This window comes from Anomalospiza imberbis, chromosome 23 (genome assembly GCF_031753505.1).
Source record: "Anomalospiza imberbis isolate Cuckoo-Finch-1a 21T00152 chromosome 23, ASM3175350v1, whole genome shotgun sequence".
Classification (NCBI taxonomy): Eukaryota; Metazoa; Chordata; class Aves; order Passeriformes; family Viduidae; genus Anomalospiza; species Anomalospiza imberbis.
This window is the reverse complement of record NC_089703.1, coordinates 1,803,585-1,821,014: the sequence shown is the minus strand read 5'-3', so window position 1 is coordinate 1,821,014 and position 17,430 is coordinate 1,803,585. Positions and strand designations below refer to the sequence as shown.

The following is a 17,430-nucleotide window of genomic DNA, read 5'->3' as shown; positions in this document are numbered from 1 at the left end:
AGTTTTACTAATATTTTTATAACTATTTTATTACTATTAAACTTCTAAAATTTTAAAACAAGTGATTGGCACTTTTCACAGAAATGATGTAACTTTCCTAAATAGTTTTTAATTAATTGTGATAATTACTTGTAAGCAGTGCCGACTTTTAGCTAGCACAAGTTAAAACTTCTTCACAGACTCTTACTTCCATTTTGATCATTGAATCACTGAAACCTTGAGTTTGTTAAAGCTGACCCTGACAAGCTTCACTAAAGCCAAAGGGAATTGAAGATTGGACATGTGGGATCTCAAATTTATGGCCCTTTAAGGACCCTGGAGTAAGAAGAAGATACAGAGGAGATTGAGGCCTGAAAAAGACAAGAAAAGGATGATAAAAGAACTAAGGAAAGTGGCCCAGCTTAGCATGAAGAGTAAGAAATCAGTGACCAATAGTGGACAGAATGCTAATCAATGAAGAGCATTATTAGAATCCATGACCACTAATTTCTTTGTTAAAGACGTGTAGATAAATGAAAACATTTTGTATTGATGTGGAGGCTGGAGCTCTGTCAGCCACACACAAACCCTGGCTGAGTTTAAATACAGTGACGCCTGGCTCGCCAACACCACAGAAACAGTGGTAGAGACAATTTTGGAGGATTTTGGTAACTCCCCCACCCCTCTGAGCACTCCCTCTCTTTCCCTCCCAGTTATTCCCAGCAAAATTATTAATTAATAATTAATAATTATTAGGTTGTTTAATTCCCCCACTTTTTCCTCACAGCAAATTCATTTATTAAGGGAATAGCAAGCAACACACACTGGGGGCAAAGGTGGAGGGAGAAGAAGGGGGAAGAGGAGGAAATGGATGAAGAGGAGGAAGAGGATGAAGAGGAGGAAGAGGAGGCCCGTCTACGGCGTGAAGTGCCACCACTGGAAGGCGAAGGGCCGGCGCTGGACGCTGGTGCCGCAGCGCACCTCACCCAGGCTGCCGTGGTACGAGGCCACATCCTCCAGGAAGCGGCAGCACAGCCCCAGCGGCTCCAGCAGCGTGCGGATCCGCCGCTCCAGGCAGCACTCGCCGCCTGCCACCGGGCCAAACGGCTTGGGGATGCCCAGGTCCCTGGTCAGCACGATCATGGTGACCTGCAGGGTGACAGCGGTGTCAGAATGGGGGATGCCCAAGGGCTTGGGGATGCGCAGGTCGATCATGGTGACCTGCAGGGTGATACCAGGGGATGTTGGCATAAGAAAAGGGATATCAAAGGGTTTGGGGATGCCCAGATTGATCATGGTGACGTGTGGGGTGACATCAGGGGACAGCAGCATCAGAATGGGTGATGCCCAAGGGCTTGGGGATGCCCAGGTCGATCCTCGTGACCTGTGGTGTGACACCAATGGGGACAGTGGCGTCAGAATGGGTGACACTGAAGGGCTTAGGGATGCCCGGGTCCCTGGCCAGGACGATCGTGGTGACCTGTGGGGTGACACCAAGGGGATGTTGGCATCAAAATGGATGACACACTTGGGGATGCCCAGATCATGGTGACCTATGGGTGACACCAGCAGTGTCGGGATGGATGAAACCAGAGAACAGACACTGATCACCTTCCTCCGCCCTTCCCAGCACCTCTTTTTGCAGCTGCCCTCCCTCAGGATTCCAAAACCAACAGAACTCCCCCTTTTTTATCATTAAAACACGCCTCAATCCTTGCAATTTCACCACTTTTTTTAAAAACCCCACTGCAAGTACCACAAAGCCACCAAGCTGTGTTTGACTTGTGTTTATCTATGCCTGCCTGTATATATTTCCTTTTGTTAGACAGCTGGGGTTTTTTTGGGGAAAACTTTGGGGTAAACATGCCTCTAATCTTGCAATTTCACTGCTTTGAAATGGTTTTGCCTCAAAACCCCAAATCCACCAAGCTGTGTTAGACTTGTGTTGATTTTTCTTTTTCAGGAAAACTTTGGGTACTCATCCGGGCTGACTGAACTGTTTTTTGGGGAGGACCCCAGGGTAGGAACCCCCCCTTACCGTGTTGGGGAAGTAGGGAACAGCTTTTCCCTGCTTGTCCAGCTTGAAGAGGGCCGGCAGGTCGATGATGTCCTCCTCCAGCAAGCCCAGCTCCTTCTTGAGGATATCCCTGTTCCAGTCGATGCAGCGCTGCAGGGGACGGAGCAGAGCAGAGAGGGGCCCAAATCCCACCACTCCCTGTGGGGTTTGTGCCATGCCGGGGTGGTCGCTGCTAGAAATGGGGGCTGTGACCCCAAGTGTGGGGATTACCTGCACGTACTGGTTCTGCTGCGCCAGGATGTCGTTGGAGAGCACCTTGTTGATGGTGACACGCTTGGTGTCTGTCCCCGAGTACCCTAAACACGCAAAACGCCCTCAAAATGAAGCAGTGCTGGCAGGAGCCTGGCTTGAGGTGGGGTATAGAGATGGAGAAAGCCCAGAAAGCCCAGAAAAAAAGCCCCAAAAGCCCCAAATCCCAATTTCCTGAGGCTGGGGTGCAGGCTTGAGAAGCTGAGTGAAGGAAATCTCTGTCCATTGGAAAAGTCCTGTCATCCATCTTCCTGCCCAGGGGAATCCACTGGATTTCTCCAGAGTGTCCCCCTCCATGGGGTCACCCTTGGTCTGGGGACAGCCAGAGGAACCCTTGAAGATACAGAGACCTTCTCCCAACCGTGCCATCAAAACCACAATGAAAGGGAAAAAAACGGTTCTAATCTGGACAGGAGAGCTGCCAGATTCCCTGCTCCGTGCAGGTGCTCCATATCCTTGGAGATATGGAAACCTTCTCCCAACCATGCCACAGATCAAAACCACAATGAAAGGAAAACCTGGTGCTAATCTGGGGGGACATGAGAGCTGCCAGTTGTCCAGCTCCGTGCTGGAGCTCCGCTGGCATTTCCAGAGGCTCCATCCCTGGCAGCAAACATCCCCTCCACGCAGAGGCCCTTATCCCTCCCATCCCACTCGCTTTCCTGAAATAGGGCCGGAGGAGGCTGGGGGCGGCGGGCAGGCATCCCGCTGAAGGACACCCAGCGGGGCAATGTCCCCGCGTGGCCCCGGCTGTGCCACCGAGCGCTGTCCCCTTGCCTTTGAACATGGTGGCTTCTCCCTGTCCCTCCTTCTGCTTCTCGCGGAAGAGCCGGTAGCAGGCGGCCGGGCTGGCCAGCAGCATCCGGAATCGCTGCGGGAACACGGCCGGCTCAGCTGCAGCCCTGCAGCGCCCCAGGGACTCACTTCTGCAAAAACCTGAGCTGAAACTCTTAAAATTGGGAGTCTTTGCTGTTATCTAGTGCTTCATTTAACCCGTGGAGGGTTTGTGGGCCTAAATATTCCTTTTGTGAGCCATCCAGGTCAAGGCTCGGTTTCCCCAAGGGAAAAACTTATGTGAGAAGCAGCCAAAGCCATGATAGAGTGAAGATAAATGATCTGAGAACATGTGGGCATAAATATGGGGGTTTTTTTTGAGCCATCCTGGTCAAGGCTTGGTTTCCCTGAGGGAAAAATCCATATCAGAACCAGGAAAATCTACAAGAGAGGGAAAAGAAATGTTCTGCAAACCTCTGGGAGATGCTGAGCTGCTGCAAACCTCCAGGAAACTTAAAGCTGGAATTTCTTGGGTACCTTTGCACGCACTTTTTCCCTTCTATTTGCATTCATTAATAGCTCAGCAAATCCCTTTTTTTGTGCTCAGATCCCTCATTTTGGGGTGGGGAATGAAACCCAAGCAAACACTGGCTGGGGGTGCCAAAGGAACGAGTTCCAGGGTTTTCCCAGTGGGATCGGTGTCCTGGAGGAGGAACCCTGGGGCAACACGAGGGATCCGGGGGTACCTTTTTGTCAGAGGTGGGGACAAAGGTGACAAACTCGTTGACGTTGCCCATGGCCAGCCAGTCAGAGTAGAGCTCCACAGGGGCCTGGACACGCTGGGCATAGAGGAAATCCCGCACCAGCCTGGTCATCCTGCGGCCCGCAGATCTGGGGGAGAATTCCCATCAACATCTGCCTGGACACTCAGACTGGGGAGTATTCCCATCAACATCTGCCTGGACACCTGGACTGGGGGGGATATTCCATCAACATCTGCCTGGCACTGGGACTGGGGGAAAATTCCCATCAACATCTGCCTGGACAGTCAGATTGGGGGGATATTCCATGAACATCTGCCTGGACACTGGGACTGGGGCTGGCATTCCCATCAACATCTGCCTGGACAGTCAGACTGGGGGGATATTCCATCAATATCTGTCTGGACACTGGGAATGGAAGAAAATTCCCATCAACATCTGCCTGGACCCTTGGATATAAATTGCCTCTGAGGTGGAGGAGCTGAGGTGGAGGAGCTGCTCAGGCAGTGTCTGATTGACCCAATTACCCTGATTTTGGTGGTATTTCAGGGCGCTTATTGAGGCTCTGCTCCCAAATCCGTGTTTTTCCCAAATCTGTGTTCCCCCCTCTCTTACGCAGGGAAGCTGCTGCCAATGAGGATCCTTCCCAAGGGATACTCCTTGCCAGCCACGGACACGGGCGGGCTGACCTCCACGTTCCCGAAGGTGTCCAGGCTGGCCGCGGCCTCGAAGAGGGGCTCCTTGTGCACGTAGCCAAAACTGGGGTCCTGGGAAAGAGGAAATGCCCTGAGCCCCCACTGCTGCCACGGTGTTATCCTCCTGCAGGGTGGGTGAGGACAGTGACAGCGAGGGGACAGGAAAGTGACAGGAGAAAGGTCTTGGGGTCATGGAGGTGCAGGAATAATCGGGACAAGCCGGGAGCAGAGCCCAGGCCTGGAGCCAGGGCCAGATCTCCTCTCATCCCACAGCCAAGGTTCCAGTGTCCACACTAAGCCAAGGTTTAAATGCCCACGATAAGCAGGACCAGATCTCCTCTGTTCTTCCCAGCCAAGGTTTAAGTATCCACATTAAGCCAAGGTTTAAGTGCCCACATTTAGCAGGACCAGATCTCCTCTCTTTTTCCCAGCCAAGGTTTAAGTATCCACATTAAGCCAAGGTTTAAGTATCCACATTAAGCCAAGGTTTAAGTGCCCACATTTAGCAGGACCAGATCTCCTCTCTTTTTCCAAGCCAAAATTTAAGTATCCACATTAAGCCAAGGTTTAAGTGTCCACATTAAGCTAATTAAGCAGCCCTGAGCCAAGTTCCTGGCTGGCTCTGGGAGGGAGGTGAACTCCAGCCCCTGAGGGTGACTCTGCCCTGGGCTAAGAGCCACCCCAAGGGCTGCAGGGCACTTAAATCCTGCTTAGGGCTTCATTTCCAGGACTTACATATCTGGGATTGGAGGAGCTGTTCGTGCAGGGGTAATTAGCGCTCGGCTCTGTGTGCCAAAGCCCGAGGAAGCGTTAAAAACAAGGCAAAACTGGAAGGGATGGGACCAAATTCCCACTTTCCCCGCTCTCCGCTTGGAGTCGACACAGGCCCGGAGTGTACGGCAGCCCCTGGGATGAGATCAGGTGTCCGAGAGGTTTGAGTTAAATCCCAGTCACTTATCAGGGCTGGGTTTCCATGGGGATAACCCAAATATACAGGTCGGGAAAAGCGAGCGGGGGGACCTGGGCGTGCTTCCACCCAGAAATTCCCTTTTTAAACCGAGGCTGTTTGGAGATGCTGGGGGAGAGGGAGCACAGCTTTTCCTGAGGCTCCCCATGCTTTTTGGGGTGCATTTCTGGGGGATGGCCGGGATCAGATCCTTTTTTCTCTGGATGCTGAGGGAGGGCCTGAGCACCAAACACCTGCTCCCAACTAATTTCAGTTTAATAAAACCACGGAGCCCGCCTGGTTTCAACTGTCAGGGCTCTGGTTCATCCCAGGTTTGCGGGTCACATCCAAGTCCTATCAGTTCCACACTGATTTTGTGGGGATAATTCCCTCCCATCTCCTTTTTCCCTGGCATAGGCTTCCAGGGGCTCAGGGCTTGACCTGTGCCCTTGGCGTCAGGCTAAGTATTCCTAGCTGGAAAATGAGATTGGAAAGGTCAGGCTGGGGATTAGGGCAGGCTTCAAAGCAGAAATTGAAGGATAATGTGTTAGCAGCTCCCAAGGCTGAGACTGCTGCCCTAAATACAAGGCAGAGCAATTCCTAAAGAGGGCAGATCCACACGGCTGCCTGGCGGATTCACTGGATGAATCTGGGACTGGATGTTCCCATGCCAGGCATGAGAAACTATGGATTTCAGCCTTCCCAAAGCCCCCAGCCTTCCCCAAAGGGACAAAAGCTGGGTTTTGTCCTCGTCTCCCATTCCTGCCGGGGCTGGGGCTGCTCCAGCGCCTGGCTGGGAGTTGGGGACAGCGACTCCATGGCTGCCTGGGTGTCCTGCCCTTCTCCCGTGGGGGAATCTCCAAGAGATCGCCCAATCCAGCTTTTCCCCATTCTGGACTCTCCCAAAACGCCCCATCTCAGGCCTGCCCTGGCCCTTTTCCTTGGCCAAGGAGCCCACAGGGATGTTCCGGGCACTGGATGCATCCCATTCTCTTCCAAGGAAGTAAACTGACCCTCTCCTGCTTCCCTTCCCTCTCCTGCTCGGAAGGTGCCGGATATTCCCAGGCACAGAGGAGGAAAGGAAAAAGCAGCCTGTCCTGGGATGCTTGAGGGGCAGAAATCCCATCCCAGAGCTCAGCTGGAGCCTTTCACTCCCAGGGGTGCCAGCTCCTCCTTTCCCCTGGGTCAGAGGGTTCCCGGAGGGCTGGGATTGGGTGCGGCTGGATGAGGGCTGAGGGAGTGAGGCTGGAGCTGGGTGGGAGGGAATCTCCACGAGGAGCTGCTCTGCTTTCATTTCCCAGGCAATAACTCCATGCACTGAGCCAAGGGCAAGGAGGATTTGGGAAATGGGACTGTGGGCTGGGCATGACCTCAGGAGCTGCTTCGCAGGGAACCTTCTCTCACCAGCAGCTCCTTGACGGGGAGTTGCTCCATCCCTCTCTCCCGAGGGGAGTCCAGCACCACTGGGAAGCTCTTGTGGGGAGCCTGGGTGTAGCCGAGCTCGATCTCATCCTGAGGAAGGGAGGAAATCCCGCCTGGGGCACCGGCAGGGAAGGGTTTTCCCGGTTTTTGGAGCCCCCCCTACCTGCATCCAGCGGTCCCCACGGCTGATGTAGCCGAAGCAAACCTTCAGCTTGCAGCCAGACTTGGCCACCAGGCTCTGGATCTCCTTGGTGAACAGGTAGTTGTCCTTCATGCTGGAGGAAAGGATGGAAAGGAAGGAGAGGATGGAAAGGATGGAAATTCCCTGTTCCCAGCCCAGCCCCAGGGCCGGCAGGGCTGGGGAAGCACCACCTGTACCTGCACACCAAGAGGTTCACCGGGGCCAGGGTGCTGGGGGTCATGATCCACGGTGCCACCCGGAACACCACGGTGTCCGTGAAGATCGGTGAGTGGGGGATGCCCTGAGGGAGCCAAGTAGAAATCAGGGATGTTCCCCACACCACTCCCCCCAAACAACTTCCCCTGAGGCCATTTTTGGGATCAGTTAATGGGATCGCTCTCCATTCCGGCACCATCCCAATCTGCTGGGTGCAGCCTCCCGTCTCCCCATTCCCGGGAGTTCCTGGAATTCCTGGGTGTTCCCGACCTCGGCCAGTGGCTCCAGGAGGCTGACATGGATGGACACCAGCCCGGAGAAGGTCTCATCGGGGAAGCGCAGCCCCTCCACGAAGAAGTGGAGCTCGGCGGCCCCGCCGGGGTAGGGCACGGCATGGAACAGCTTCCTGCGGCCCAGCACCTGCACATAGCGCTGCCCGAAGAAGGGATCTGCAGGGAACGGGAAAACGGAGAAGCCCCGTTTATCGGGATTCCTGCCTGTTTCCTTGGGATTCCCGCCTGTTTCCTCGTGATTCCCGCCTGTTTCCTCGGGGTTCCTGCCTCTTTCCTGGGGATTCCCATCTCTTTCCTCGAGATATTCTTGCCTGTTTCCTCGGGATTCCTCCCTCTTTCTTCGGGATTTGCGCCTGTTTCCTTGGGATTCCCACCTGTTTCCTCGTGATTCCCGCCTGTTTCCTCCGGATTCCCGCCTGCCTCCTTGGGATTCCTGCCTGTTTCCTCTGGCAAGGAGCTCCCATGCTCCCGCTGTGCCCGGGGAAAGAGGGCTGGGTTTCCATGGGGATAACCCAAATACACAGGTTGAAAAGTGAGCAGGGAAATCTGGGCGTGCTTCCCCGCAGAAATTCTCTTTTTAAACCGAGGGTGTTTGGAGATGCTGGGGGAGAGGGAGCACAGCTTTCCCTGAGGCTTCCCATGCGTTTTTGGGGTGCATTTCTGGGGGATGGCCGGGATCAGATCCCTCAGATCTCAGAGGAGATCCAGCTGTGACAGGCACCTTGAAGCAGGAGTTGAGGGGCTTGGAATTTTGTCATGGACAAGAGGGATGAGGGAAAACGTCTCAGCCTTTCCTTGGCTGGAGCAGCCTTGGGAAGTGTTTTCATGGAGTTTCTGCTCCTCCACAGGAGGACAATGCCCCAGGCTCCCCCTGCACGGAGGGATGAGCCCGAGCTCCTCCATGGCACATTCCTGGCTGGGTGAGGGATCTCATTCCCAGAAAATAAATCCTGGTGCCACAGTGAGGAATGAAGAGGGGATGTGCTCTGGAGCGTGCTGCCAGCACAGAGAAAGCAGCTGAATGACCCCTAGTTTAACACTCCAGCCCTGCTTTCAGCTGGGAATTATTCCATTTTCTGAAAACATCCCATTTTTTTCTCTCTATTTATCCTTATTTTTAATAGAAATTATTCAATTTTCTGAAAAACCATCCCAATTAATCTCTTTACCCCCTCTTTGTTTAACCCACCAGGAGTATGAAACACTGGGGAAGCAGGAACCAGAAAGAGAAATAATTTAAAAACAGAGGAAAAAAAGAAAGAAACCCAAACCACATGAAGTTTGCAGCAGTGGGCTCTGTGTCCCAGCACTTCCTGAGATTTATTCTCCCTCTTTTTACCCTAAAACAGAGCCAGCAGCTGGACCTGCCTGGGCAGGGACAGCCTTACATCCCTGTGCTCTCCTGGAGCTGGGAGATGGAGCTGAACTCATCCAGCGGGAGGAAAATGAGCCAAAAGCATTCACCATTCTCTGGGTGAAAGCACTCTCTTTCACCATTTTCACTTCCCATTTCCTGCAGCTGAGGATTTCGGTTCTCAGGAAGCCAAACAAATGTTATTTGTATTTAAATCCTCCTTTTTCTTAAAACCACACCAGGCTGCCACTCCTTTGCTGCATGGCTTTGTGTCTCCCTCCCTCTGCTTGTCCATCCCCAGAGTTTTCCACAGGATGGAAAAGAAGGAAAAATGGGGGGAAATGGGGGGAAAAATGTGGGGAAAATGGGGGAGAAATGGAGGGGGGGAATGGGGGGGAATGGGGAAGGAGCATTGGGGCATGGTCTGAGGAGCCTGGAGAGGACAAGGTCAGAGATGGGAAGGAAAGGGCTTGTGGGGACCTCAAAATCATCAGGGAGGAGGAGGAAGGGGAAGAGGAAGGAGGGGAAAAGGAGGAAGAGGAAGAGGAAGAGGAGGAAAGGAAGGAAGAGGAAGAGGGGAAGAGGAGAAAAGGAGAGAGGAGTAAAGGAGAAAAGGAAGATGGGGTAGAAAAGGAAAGGGGAGAGAAGGATGGGGAAGAGAAGAAAGAGGAACAGGAGGAAGAGTGAGAGGAGGAAGGGGAAGAGGAGGAAGGGGGAGAGGAGGAAGAGGCAGAGCAGGAGGTGAGGAAGGCCTTACTCTGCACATGGAAGACCCCAACTTTATCGGCATCACTGACAGAAAGAGAGAGGATGATTTCGTAGCCCCGGGGCAGGCGCTGGGGCCCCTCTGTCCTCAGCACCATCTGAGCCATGTCCAGCAAATCTGGGGGCAAGCAAAGCAAATCGGGCAGCGTTCTCCACGTTCCCTCCCAGGGTTTGGATCTCCTTCCCAAGACACCTGCTCCTCCCTCGCCTCCAGCCCAGGCACACTGGCAAACCAGAGCTGTTGCCTCGTGGGCTGTGACCCAAATGCCCTTTTCACATCCCTTCTCCCTGCCCGCCATGGCACAGCCGGGCCGTGACCTCGGAGCGCCGCCGGGCCTGGCTCCGCGTGGGTTGGGTTTTCCAGGAACAGGTGGGTGGATTCCTGGCTGCCGGCCTCGTGCCTCACCCCGCGCTCCTCTCACCTGTGTGGAGCATCCCCGGCCCACACAGCCCTGCCAGCCTGCCGGGCAGCCGTGCCAGCCCTGGAACCTCAGCCCTTCCCCGGGCTGGCCACCATGCCCTGCCTGGCTCCAGTGGGTTGGCGCAGCATTAATTCCACAGAAATTCCCACGTGGGAAGCTTGCTCAGCAGCTGGTGGGGAGCAGCTGGGTCCTGGGCTGGGTCCTGGGCTGGGTCCCTCTCAGGAAAGGTCACAGAGAGGGGATGACAGGGATTTTGGGGACAGGGGATTTGGGGAGCCGTTACCTTCCCTGTTGAACACCTGCTCACTGTCGCAGTCGGAGGGCGGGATGAAGGGGAACTCCTTGTCACAGCTGACCAGCAGGATGGCCCCGTGTCCCTCCGGTCCCCAGGCCCAGCTTGCCTGAAGCACCCCTGAGGCTCAGCGGGCTTGAGACTCGCTGGGCCCGTGGATTTTCCATGGATGGGGGAGGCCGGGTACCTTGTTGGGGCTGTTCTTTTCCACCACTCCATCCCGATCTGCGTCCACGTCCAGGGAGATCCCTGCGGGGACAGAGCCGCCTCATCCCCGGGCATGGTGAGGGGATCGGGTGCCAAACCCCCAGAGCCAGCAGACCTGGGTCTGCTGTCCCCATCCCTGCCCCCACTCCAGGCATGAGGGGACAGGGATGGACTCCCGGAGCTCCGGACTCACCAACGCCAGTGAGGAACACCCCGGCTTGGTTGATGGGCTTTCCTCCCTCTGCGTAAAAGCTGACGGTGACCTGCAATCCCCAAACCGCACGTTGGGGCAGGACATTCTCCCTCTGTGGAGGTCCCGATCCCGGGATCCCGCTCCTCACCTTGTTGTCGTTGACCTCGGAGCTGGCCCGGCTCATGCTGAACCTCAGCACCGTCCCCTCGTCCAGCGGCCACCGTGCGCCAGCACTGGACACGGCCTCGGGCTCGGCGCGGCCGCGGAACAGCACGTCCACGCTGACCCCCTCTGTGTGCTTCACGCCAAAGGCCACGGCCCCGGCGGGGGCCGCCCTGCCAAAAACACCTGGAATTCTCAGGGATGTGCAGGGCCAGCGCGGCGTTCCCACCAGGATTCATTCCACTGCCCTGAGCATGGCCAAGACTGGGCACGCCAGCGTCTCCACGCTCACCGCTGGCACCTTCCTGCCCTGCTCCTGCCTGGGAACTGGAATTACCCCAGGTTTAAGCCCAGCTTAGCCCTGTGAGTGTTTGCAGCCATTGCTGTGGGTAAGGATCTGTAATAATCCCAAATAACCTGGGCTCGCACTTCCCTGGGGAAATCCCTGTTTTTTTTCCAGCACGGTGTTTAACCTCCTCAAAACACCGTGGCCATCCCCCTGAGAGGGTTTTCCGTGGGAAACTCTCATTTTTGGGGGATTTTATCCAGCCCCAAAGCTGTCAGTGCTGCCCTGCTCCCAGTCCGATGTGCCCTTGCTCTTCCCCTCTTCTGGCTCCTTTTCCCGAATTTCCCTGCCTTTCCTGGTTATTATTTTTGGGCTCTTTGCCCCGACACCCGAGACCTCACGTTGATCAGGTTTCTTGGATGCCGCCGGTCCCACCAAACCCGCACCCTTGGCGAGGGGGAAGGAAATCCGAGCGCTCCTTTGCTCCTGCCTGGGTGTTCCTTAAATCCTTCAATTGCTTTTAATTACACATGGAAAAACTGGTTTGGTTTCCTGGTTCCTTGGATCTGGGGATCCCGCTGGGAAGGGATTTGGCCTGGAGAGGTCCAAGGAGAGCTGGAACTGCGCTGCTTGGCTTGAATATCGAGGCTGGGATTTGGAACAGCAGCACTGACAAGAATTGAGCCTGGAATGAGCTTTTCACCTTTTTCCCTTAGGGAGAACGATTATCCCAAAATTCAGCATTGGGTTTGTTTTAGGGAAGCAGGGTTGGCGCTGTGGGGATCTCCCACTTTCCCAAGGTTTTGGTCAAGAGGTTTTGTATTCTTCCCTTATTTTGCAGTCCCTACCCGGGCTCCTGCTCGTCCCTCTGCTCTCCTCACCTTCCCGAGGTGCCCCTGGATCTGCTGAGCCCAGCGGGTCAGAGCCACCATGGGCTGGGGTAAATACAGGGATGTTCAAAGCTTTCCAGGGATTCGTGCAGCTCTGCAAAGCCCAGGGAGGGTTTTGCCCACAAAACCACAAATTGCATCAAAACGGTGTCAGGGCTGTGGGGTTTGGGAAGGCAGAGGGAAAAATGAAGAGCAGGGATTCCCAGAGGGATAAACAGGAGGGAAAGGTGAGGAGGAAGGTGAAGGTGGAGGAGGAAAGGAAGTTTTGGGGGGTCCCACTCATCTGTGGACATCAGTGTAGCTGCCCAGCAGCTGTGGGGTTTGGGAAAGCAGGAGGAAAAAAGAGGAGCAGGGATTCCCAGAGAGATAAACAGAGGGAAGAGCAAGGAGAAAGGTGGAGGAGGAAAGGAAATTGTAGGGGTCCTTGTCACCTATGGACATTGGCATGGATGTGGCTGCCCAGCAGCTGTGGGGTTTGGGACAACAGGAAGAAAAAGGAGGAGCAGGGATTTGCAGAAGGAAAAATGAGGAGCAAGGATTCCCAGAGGGCAAAACAGGGTTGAAAGGTGAGCAGAAAGGTGGAAGAGGAGGAGGAAAAGAGGTTTTGTGGGGGTCCCTCTCCCCCACGGACATTGGCATGGACGCGGCTGCCCAGCAGCCATGGGGTTTGGAAAAGCAGGAGGAGAAATGAGGAGCAGGGATTTGCAGAAGGAAAAGCAGGGGTGAAGGTGGAAGTGGAGGAGAAGGAGGAGGAGGAGGAGAAGGAGGAGGAAGGGAAGTTTTGGGGTCCCTCTCACCCGAAGACGTCGGCGCGGACGTGGCCGCCCAGCACGCACACGGCCTCGATGCGGTTCCCGTGCTGCAGCCGCAGCGTGCGGGGCTCCCCCGGCATCTCCCCGGCCATGGGCACCGGCACCGGCACCGGGAGCTGCCCCGCGGAGCCCTCACGGCAGCTGCTGCTCCTTCCCCCGGCCCGGCCGCCCTCCTCCTCCTCGCGGGGCTCGCGGGGCTGGGATGGCAATGGGAGCGAGGGGGCGGCTGGGCTGGACCTGTGAGAGCTCGGAAAGTGATCCGGGGGAGGGAGGGACAGCGGGGACAGCGGGGGACAGGGAGGGATGGACAGAGATGGACAGGGTGGGATGGACGGGGATGGACAGAGATGGACAGGGAGGGATGGACAGAGATGGACAGAGATGGACAGGGTGGGATGGACGGGGATGGACAGAGATGGACAGGGAGGGATGGACAGAGATGGACAGGGTGGGATGGACGGGGATGGACAGAGATGGACAGGGAGGGATGGACGGGGATGGACAGAGATGGACAGGGAGGGATGGACAGAGATGGACAGGGTGGGATGGACGGGGATGGACAGAGATGGACAGGGAGGGATGGACAGCGAGGGAAGGAGGGCAGCTGGCCCCAGCCCTGGGCAAGGAGCTCCCCCAGCTGTCCCCAGCTCCCGGTCCCTCCTCACCCCCCTGACCCCAGCCTGGGATCCCCAACGTGAATTTGCGGCATTTTGGGACCTGGCCGCATCCCTGGGGTGCATTTCGCCCTCTCCTGCTTTCTAGGGAAAATCCCTGCCTGCTGCCGCTTTCCCAGCCCTGAGGCAAGAGCAGAACTCTCCTTTTTTGTTCCCTGCTTATTTGCAAAGGGAAGCTGGGGAGCAGTGGCTGCTGAAGGGAGCTCGGAGCTGGTTTTTTCCCCCCGGGCCGCTCCGGAGCGCGTCAGGAGCGGTTCCCGCCCACGCGGGGCTTGCATCGTTTATTAACACCCAGCTAAATATTCATTTTCCAGCCCAAACTGCTGCCCCAGATTCTGGAAGCCACAAACAATTAGCGAGCAGCAGCAGAGCTCAGGTGGATGTTCCTTCTTTCCATCCCTCTCGGGCTTCCCTTTTTCAGCCCCGGCTTCCCTCCGTGGCGATGGAGTCCCTGGGATTTACAGGGATCATCTCCACGCTGCCATTCCCCCATGGAAAAACGGGGAATGGGATGGGATTTAAAGCCCTTCCAGCCCAAATATTTCCGGGATTGTGCTGAGGAATATCCTGAATGGATTCAGGGAATCTGACCTAAATCGGGATCATTTCCACTGGAATTTAGAATATTTCCACTAGAATTGGGATAATTTCCATTGGAATTGAGGGGTGGGAAGGGCTGGGGGATAAATATTCCTGGACTTTTTATGGATCATCCTCCCCCTGGAATCCCCCCATGGAATGAAGTGGGAATGGGGTGGGATTTAAAGCCCAAGTATTCAGGGATATTCTGGAATATCCTGGATGAGCATCCGGGCCAGGAGCTGGGACGTTCAGGGCTGGGAAAGTAGGGAATCTGAGTTAATCGGGATCGTTTCCACTGGAATTGGGATCATTTAACTGGAATTCGGTTTTTCCATGGATATGTCCCGCGGCTGTGCCGGGACTGGGAGGGATCCCGGTTTATCCCTGGATCTGTCTCGCGGTTTCCCTGTGAATCCGGGCCGCTCCGGGGATTCCCGGTGGTTTTTAACGCCCAGACCGGACCGGGAGCTGCTCTGCCCGAACCTCCCTCTGCCGGGGCAGCGCTGCCCGCCTGGATTCCCAGGAGCTGGGAGCAGATCCCAGCCTGGAGTTTGGGAGCGGCCCCCGCGCTCCGTTCCCGAGGGTTTCCCCGGGGATTTGCTCTCCCCGGGTGCCCGCTCGGGGCTCCGGGGGTCGTTCCGGCTCCGCGCTGCAGGCTCGGAATTCCGGGGGTGGGAGGGGAATGTTCCCGGGAGCGCTCCGGGCTGACTTTTCGCCTTCAGGAGGTGCCAACAGGTGCCCGTGCCCGTGCCCGGCCGGGCGCTGCCCGTTCCTGCCCGGAATTCGGGAATTCGGGATGGAGGCTCTGGGGCAGAGCCGGGGCTGTGCTGGGGCTGAGGGGGAGATGTGTGGGGCAGGGCGGGAGGTGTGTGGGGCAGAGCTGGGTTAGAGCGGGAGATGTGTGGGGCAGGGCGGGCGCGGGGCCGTGCCCAGCTCCAGCCGCAGGGAAAAATCGCTGTTCTGCTTTTCCGGGACGCTTCGCTCTGGGATCGGCAGCTCCGGAGCCTCCCTGCGGGCCGCCGCCTTGGTTTGCGGCAGAGGAAGGGACGGAGGAGGATTTGGGGTGCTTGGGCAGTCCGGCTGTTTTCCACACTCCATACTAGCCCAAAGTCTGGGTTTTCCCAGAATTTTTTCCCGCCCCGAACCTACCTCCTGCCCTTTTCCCCTGGCTCATAGGGAATGGGGGATGCAAGTCCTCCCTGCCTGCCTGGGGTGCGGCAGCCAAAAGAAAACCTAGTGAAACTCTAAAAAAAAAAGAAAAAAAAAACAAAAAAACAAAAAAACCCCAAAAAAACCTGAAGAAAACCTAAAGAAACCTGAAGGAAACCCTAAAGAAACCCTTCAGGAAGCCCAAGCCCTGCGGAGCCCGGCGGGGTTTGATAACTGGTTCGATGTCTCGCCCTGCTCAGGTAATTAGGCTGACACGGCTCGTAAAGGTTCCTGCCTGCAATTCTGCATGCGGGGTAATTAACCAGCTGTAATTAACGAGCTGTAATTATCGGCTTAGGGAGATTATCGAACTTTCCTTGGCAGAGTGGTGCTGCAGGATGGGCGGGGAGCAACGCCCCGGAGGGATCCGGCTGTTCCTGGGGCGTTCGGGGGGGCTTGGGATGGGCTGGGACTGGGGAAAGAGGCTGGGATTGGGCAAAAGAGTCTGGGACTGGGGAAAGGCTGGGATTGGGGAAGGAAAGAGTCCGGGATTGGGGGAAAACCAAAGGCACCCCCGGAGCAGGCTGCCCAAGCTCCCTGGTGTGATGGACAGGCGGGATCCGTCTGTCATGTGCCACTTTCCCAGGACAGGCTGTAATTAGAGAGAATCAGCTCCGGCCGCGCCGTGTGGCTCCAAACCCTCCTGTCCCCGAGCACGGCACGTCGGAGCTGGCGGCCGCTGCAGGAGGAAGAGGAGGGAGCGCAGGTTCCACCCAAAACCTGCCGGTGCTTGGGGCTGGGCGAGATCCGCAGCGGCTCAGAACGGGCTGGGACTGAGCTGCAAAACCCACCCGGCCCTGAAAGGTTTGGGCCCTCCGTGCCCAGGGGTGCGATCCCGCTGGATTTTGGGGAGCACAGCCGTCCCAACTCCCTCTGAGCTCCCCTCCCCGCAGATGACAGAGCCCCCCAATCCCGCTGTCCCGGCCCCAGGTGTGCTCCTGTCCAGCCCAGGTGTGCTCCTGTCCAGCCCAGGTGTGCTCCTGTCCATCCCTCGACCCAAACCAGCCGAGCAGGCTCAGGGCACAGCTCCAGCCCCTGCCCAGTACAAACCAGTGCAACCTGCAGCCTCCAGTGGGGAGCCCGGCCTGCGGCTCTGCGGGGACGCTGCTCCAGGGCCACTCTACCATTCTGGCTCCCAGTCCAGGGATCCATCAGGGCTTGTGCTCCCCAGGAAGGCCTGGAGAGCCAACACCATTCCCAGCAGGAGTTTGGGTGGTGCTGGGCTGTGGAAAATGTGTTTTTATCCAAAATCTCTTGTGAGTGAGGCCGGGGAGAGCCTGGAAATGCCACCAGCATTCCCTGTGGAGCATCCTGGCTGCTCCTCTGGGTTCCTCCAATTCCTGAAGCTGTTCTGGGGTACGAGACATGGACCTGGGGGTGGTTGCTGCACTTAAAGTTGGAGGGATCCCTTTTCCAGATCACTTTCCTGGATCCCTTTCCCAGAACCCCTTCCTGGAGCCTGGCTGGGCTCATCCCAGCAGTTTGATCCCACAGGGAATTCCCTGCTCCCGCAGCTGAGGACGTGCAGCTCAGTGCAGTGCTGGCTCTGGCTCCCCTGGGCCTCCTCCTGGTGCTCCCCACAGGGGTTTGGCCCTTCCCATTCCCTGTTCCAGGCACATCCCACCCAGTTCCCAGGGGATGAGCCATGAGATGTTTGAGTTCTAGATGCTGAGAATTTTAAACTTTTGTACTAAAAAACTGTAACTCAAGAAAACACTGCATTTAACCTAAAGCCGTAAAGAAAGCTTCCAAGATTGATTAATAACACTAAGATTACAAGCGTGAAATTAATTAAAAGTGTATACTACCACAGAGCAGAAAACCTTAAATTTTAAGTTATAAAATATAGTAATATATATAAAGTAAAAGAAAAGGGACCCTGTGAAATTAATTAAAAGTGTATAATACCACAGAGCAGAAAACCTTAAATTTTAAGTTTTAAAATATAGTAATATATATAAAGTAAAAGAAAAGGGACCCTCTGGAGGT

The 17,430-nt window shown here is 55.8% G+C and overlaps 1 protein-coding gene across 1 annotated transcript; it reads right to left on the bottom strand.

Annotated features, from left to right (window-relative positions):
* Positions 1-854: 854 nt before the first annotated feature.
* LOC137461760 (protein-arginine deiminase type-2-like) lies at positions 855-13,176 on the bottom strand. The gene is made up of 16 exons (XM_068171464.1): positions 12,962-13,176; positions 10,975-11,161; positions 10,827-10,896; positions 10,614-10,675; positions 10,418-10,535; positions 9,705-9,830; positions 7,571-7,749; positions 7,282-7,385; positions 7,067-7,178; positions 6,886-6,993; positions 4,456-4,607; positions 3,826-3,970; positions 3,083-3,176; positions 2,267-2,352; positions 2,018-2,146; positions 855-1,128 (listed from the first exon to the last, which is right to left on the bottom strand). The coding sequence occupies exons 1-16, from the start codon at positions 13,066-13,068 to the stop codon at positions 895-897; spliced, it is 2,013 nt and encodes a 670-aa protein (XP_068027565.1). The 5' UTR covers positions 13,069-13,176; the 3' UTR covers positions 855-894.
* Positions 13,177-17,430: the final 4,254 nt, after the last annotated feature.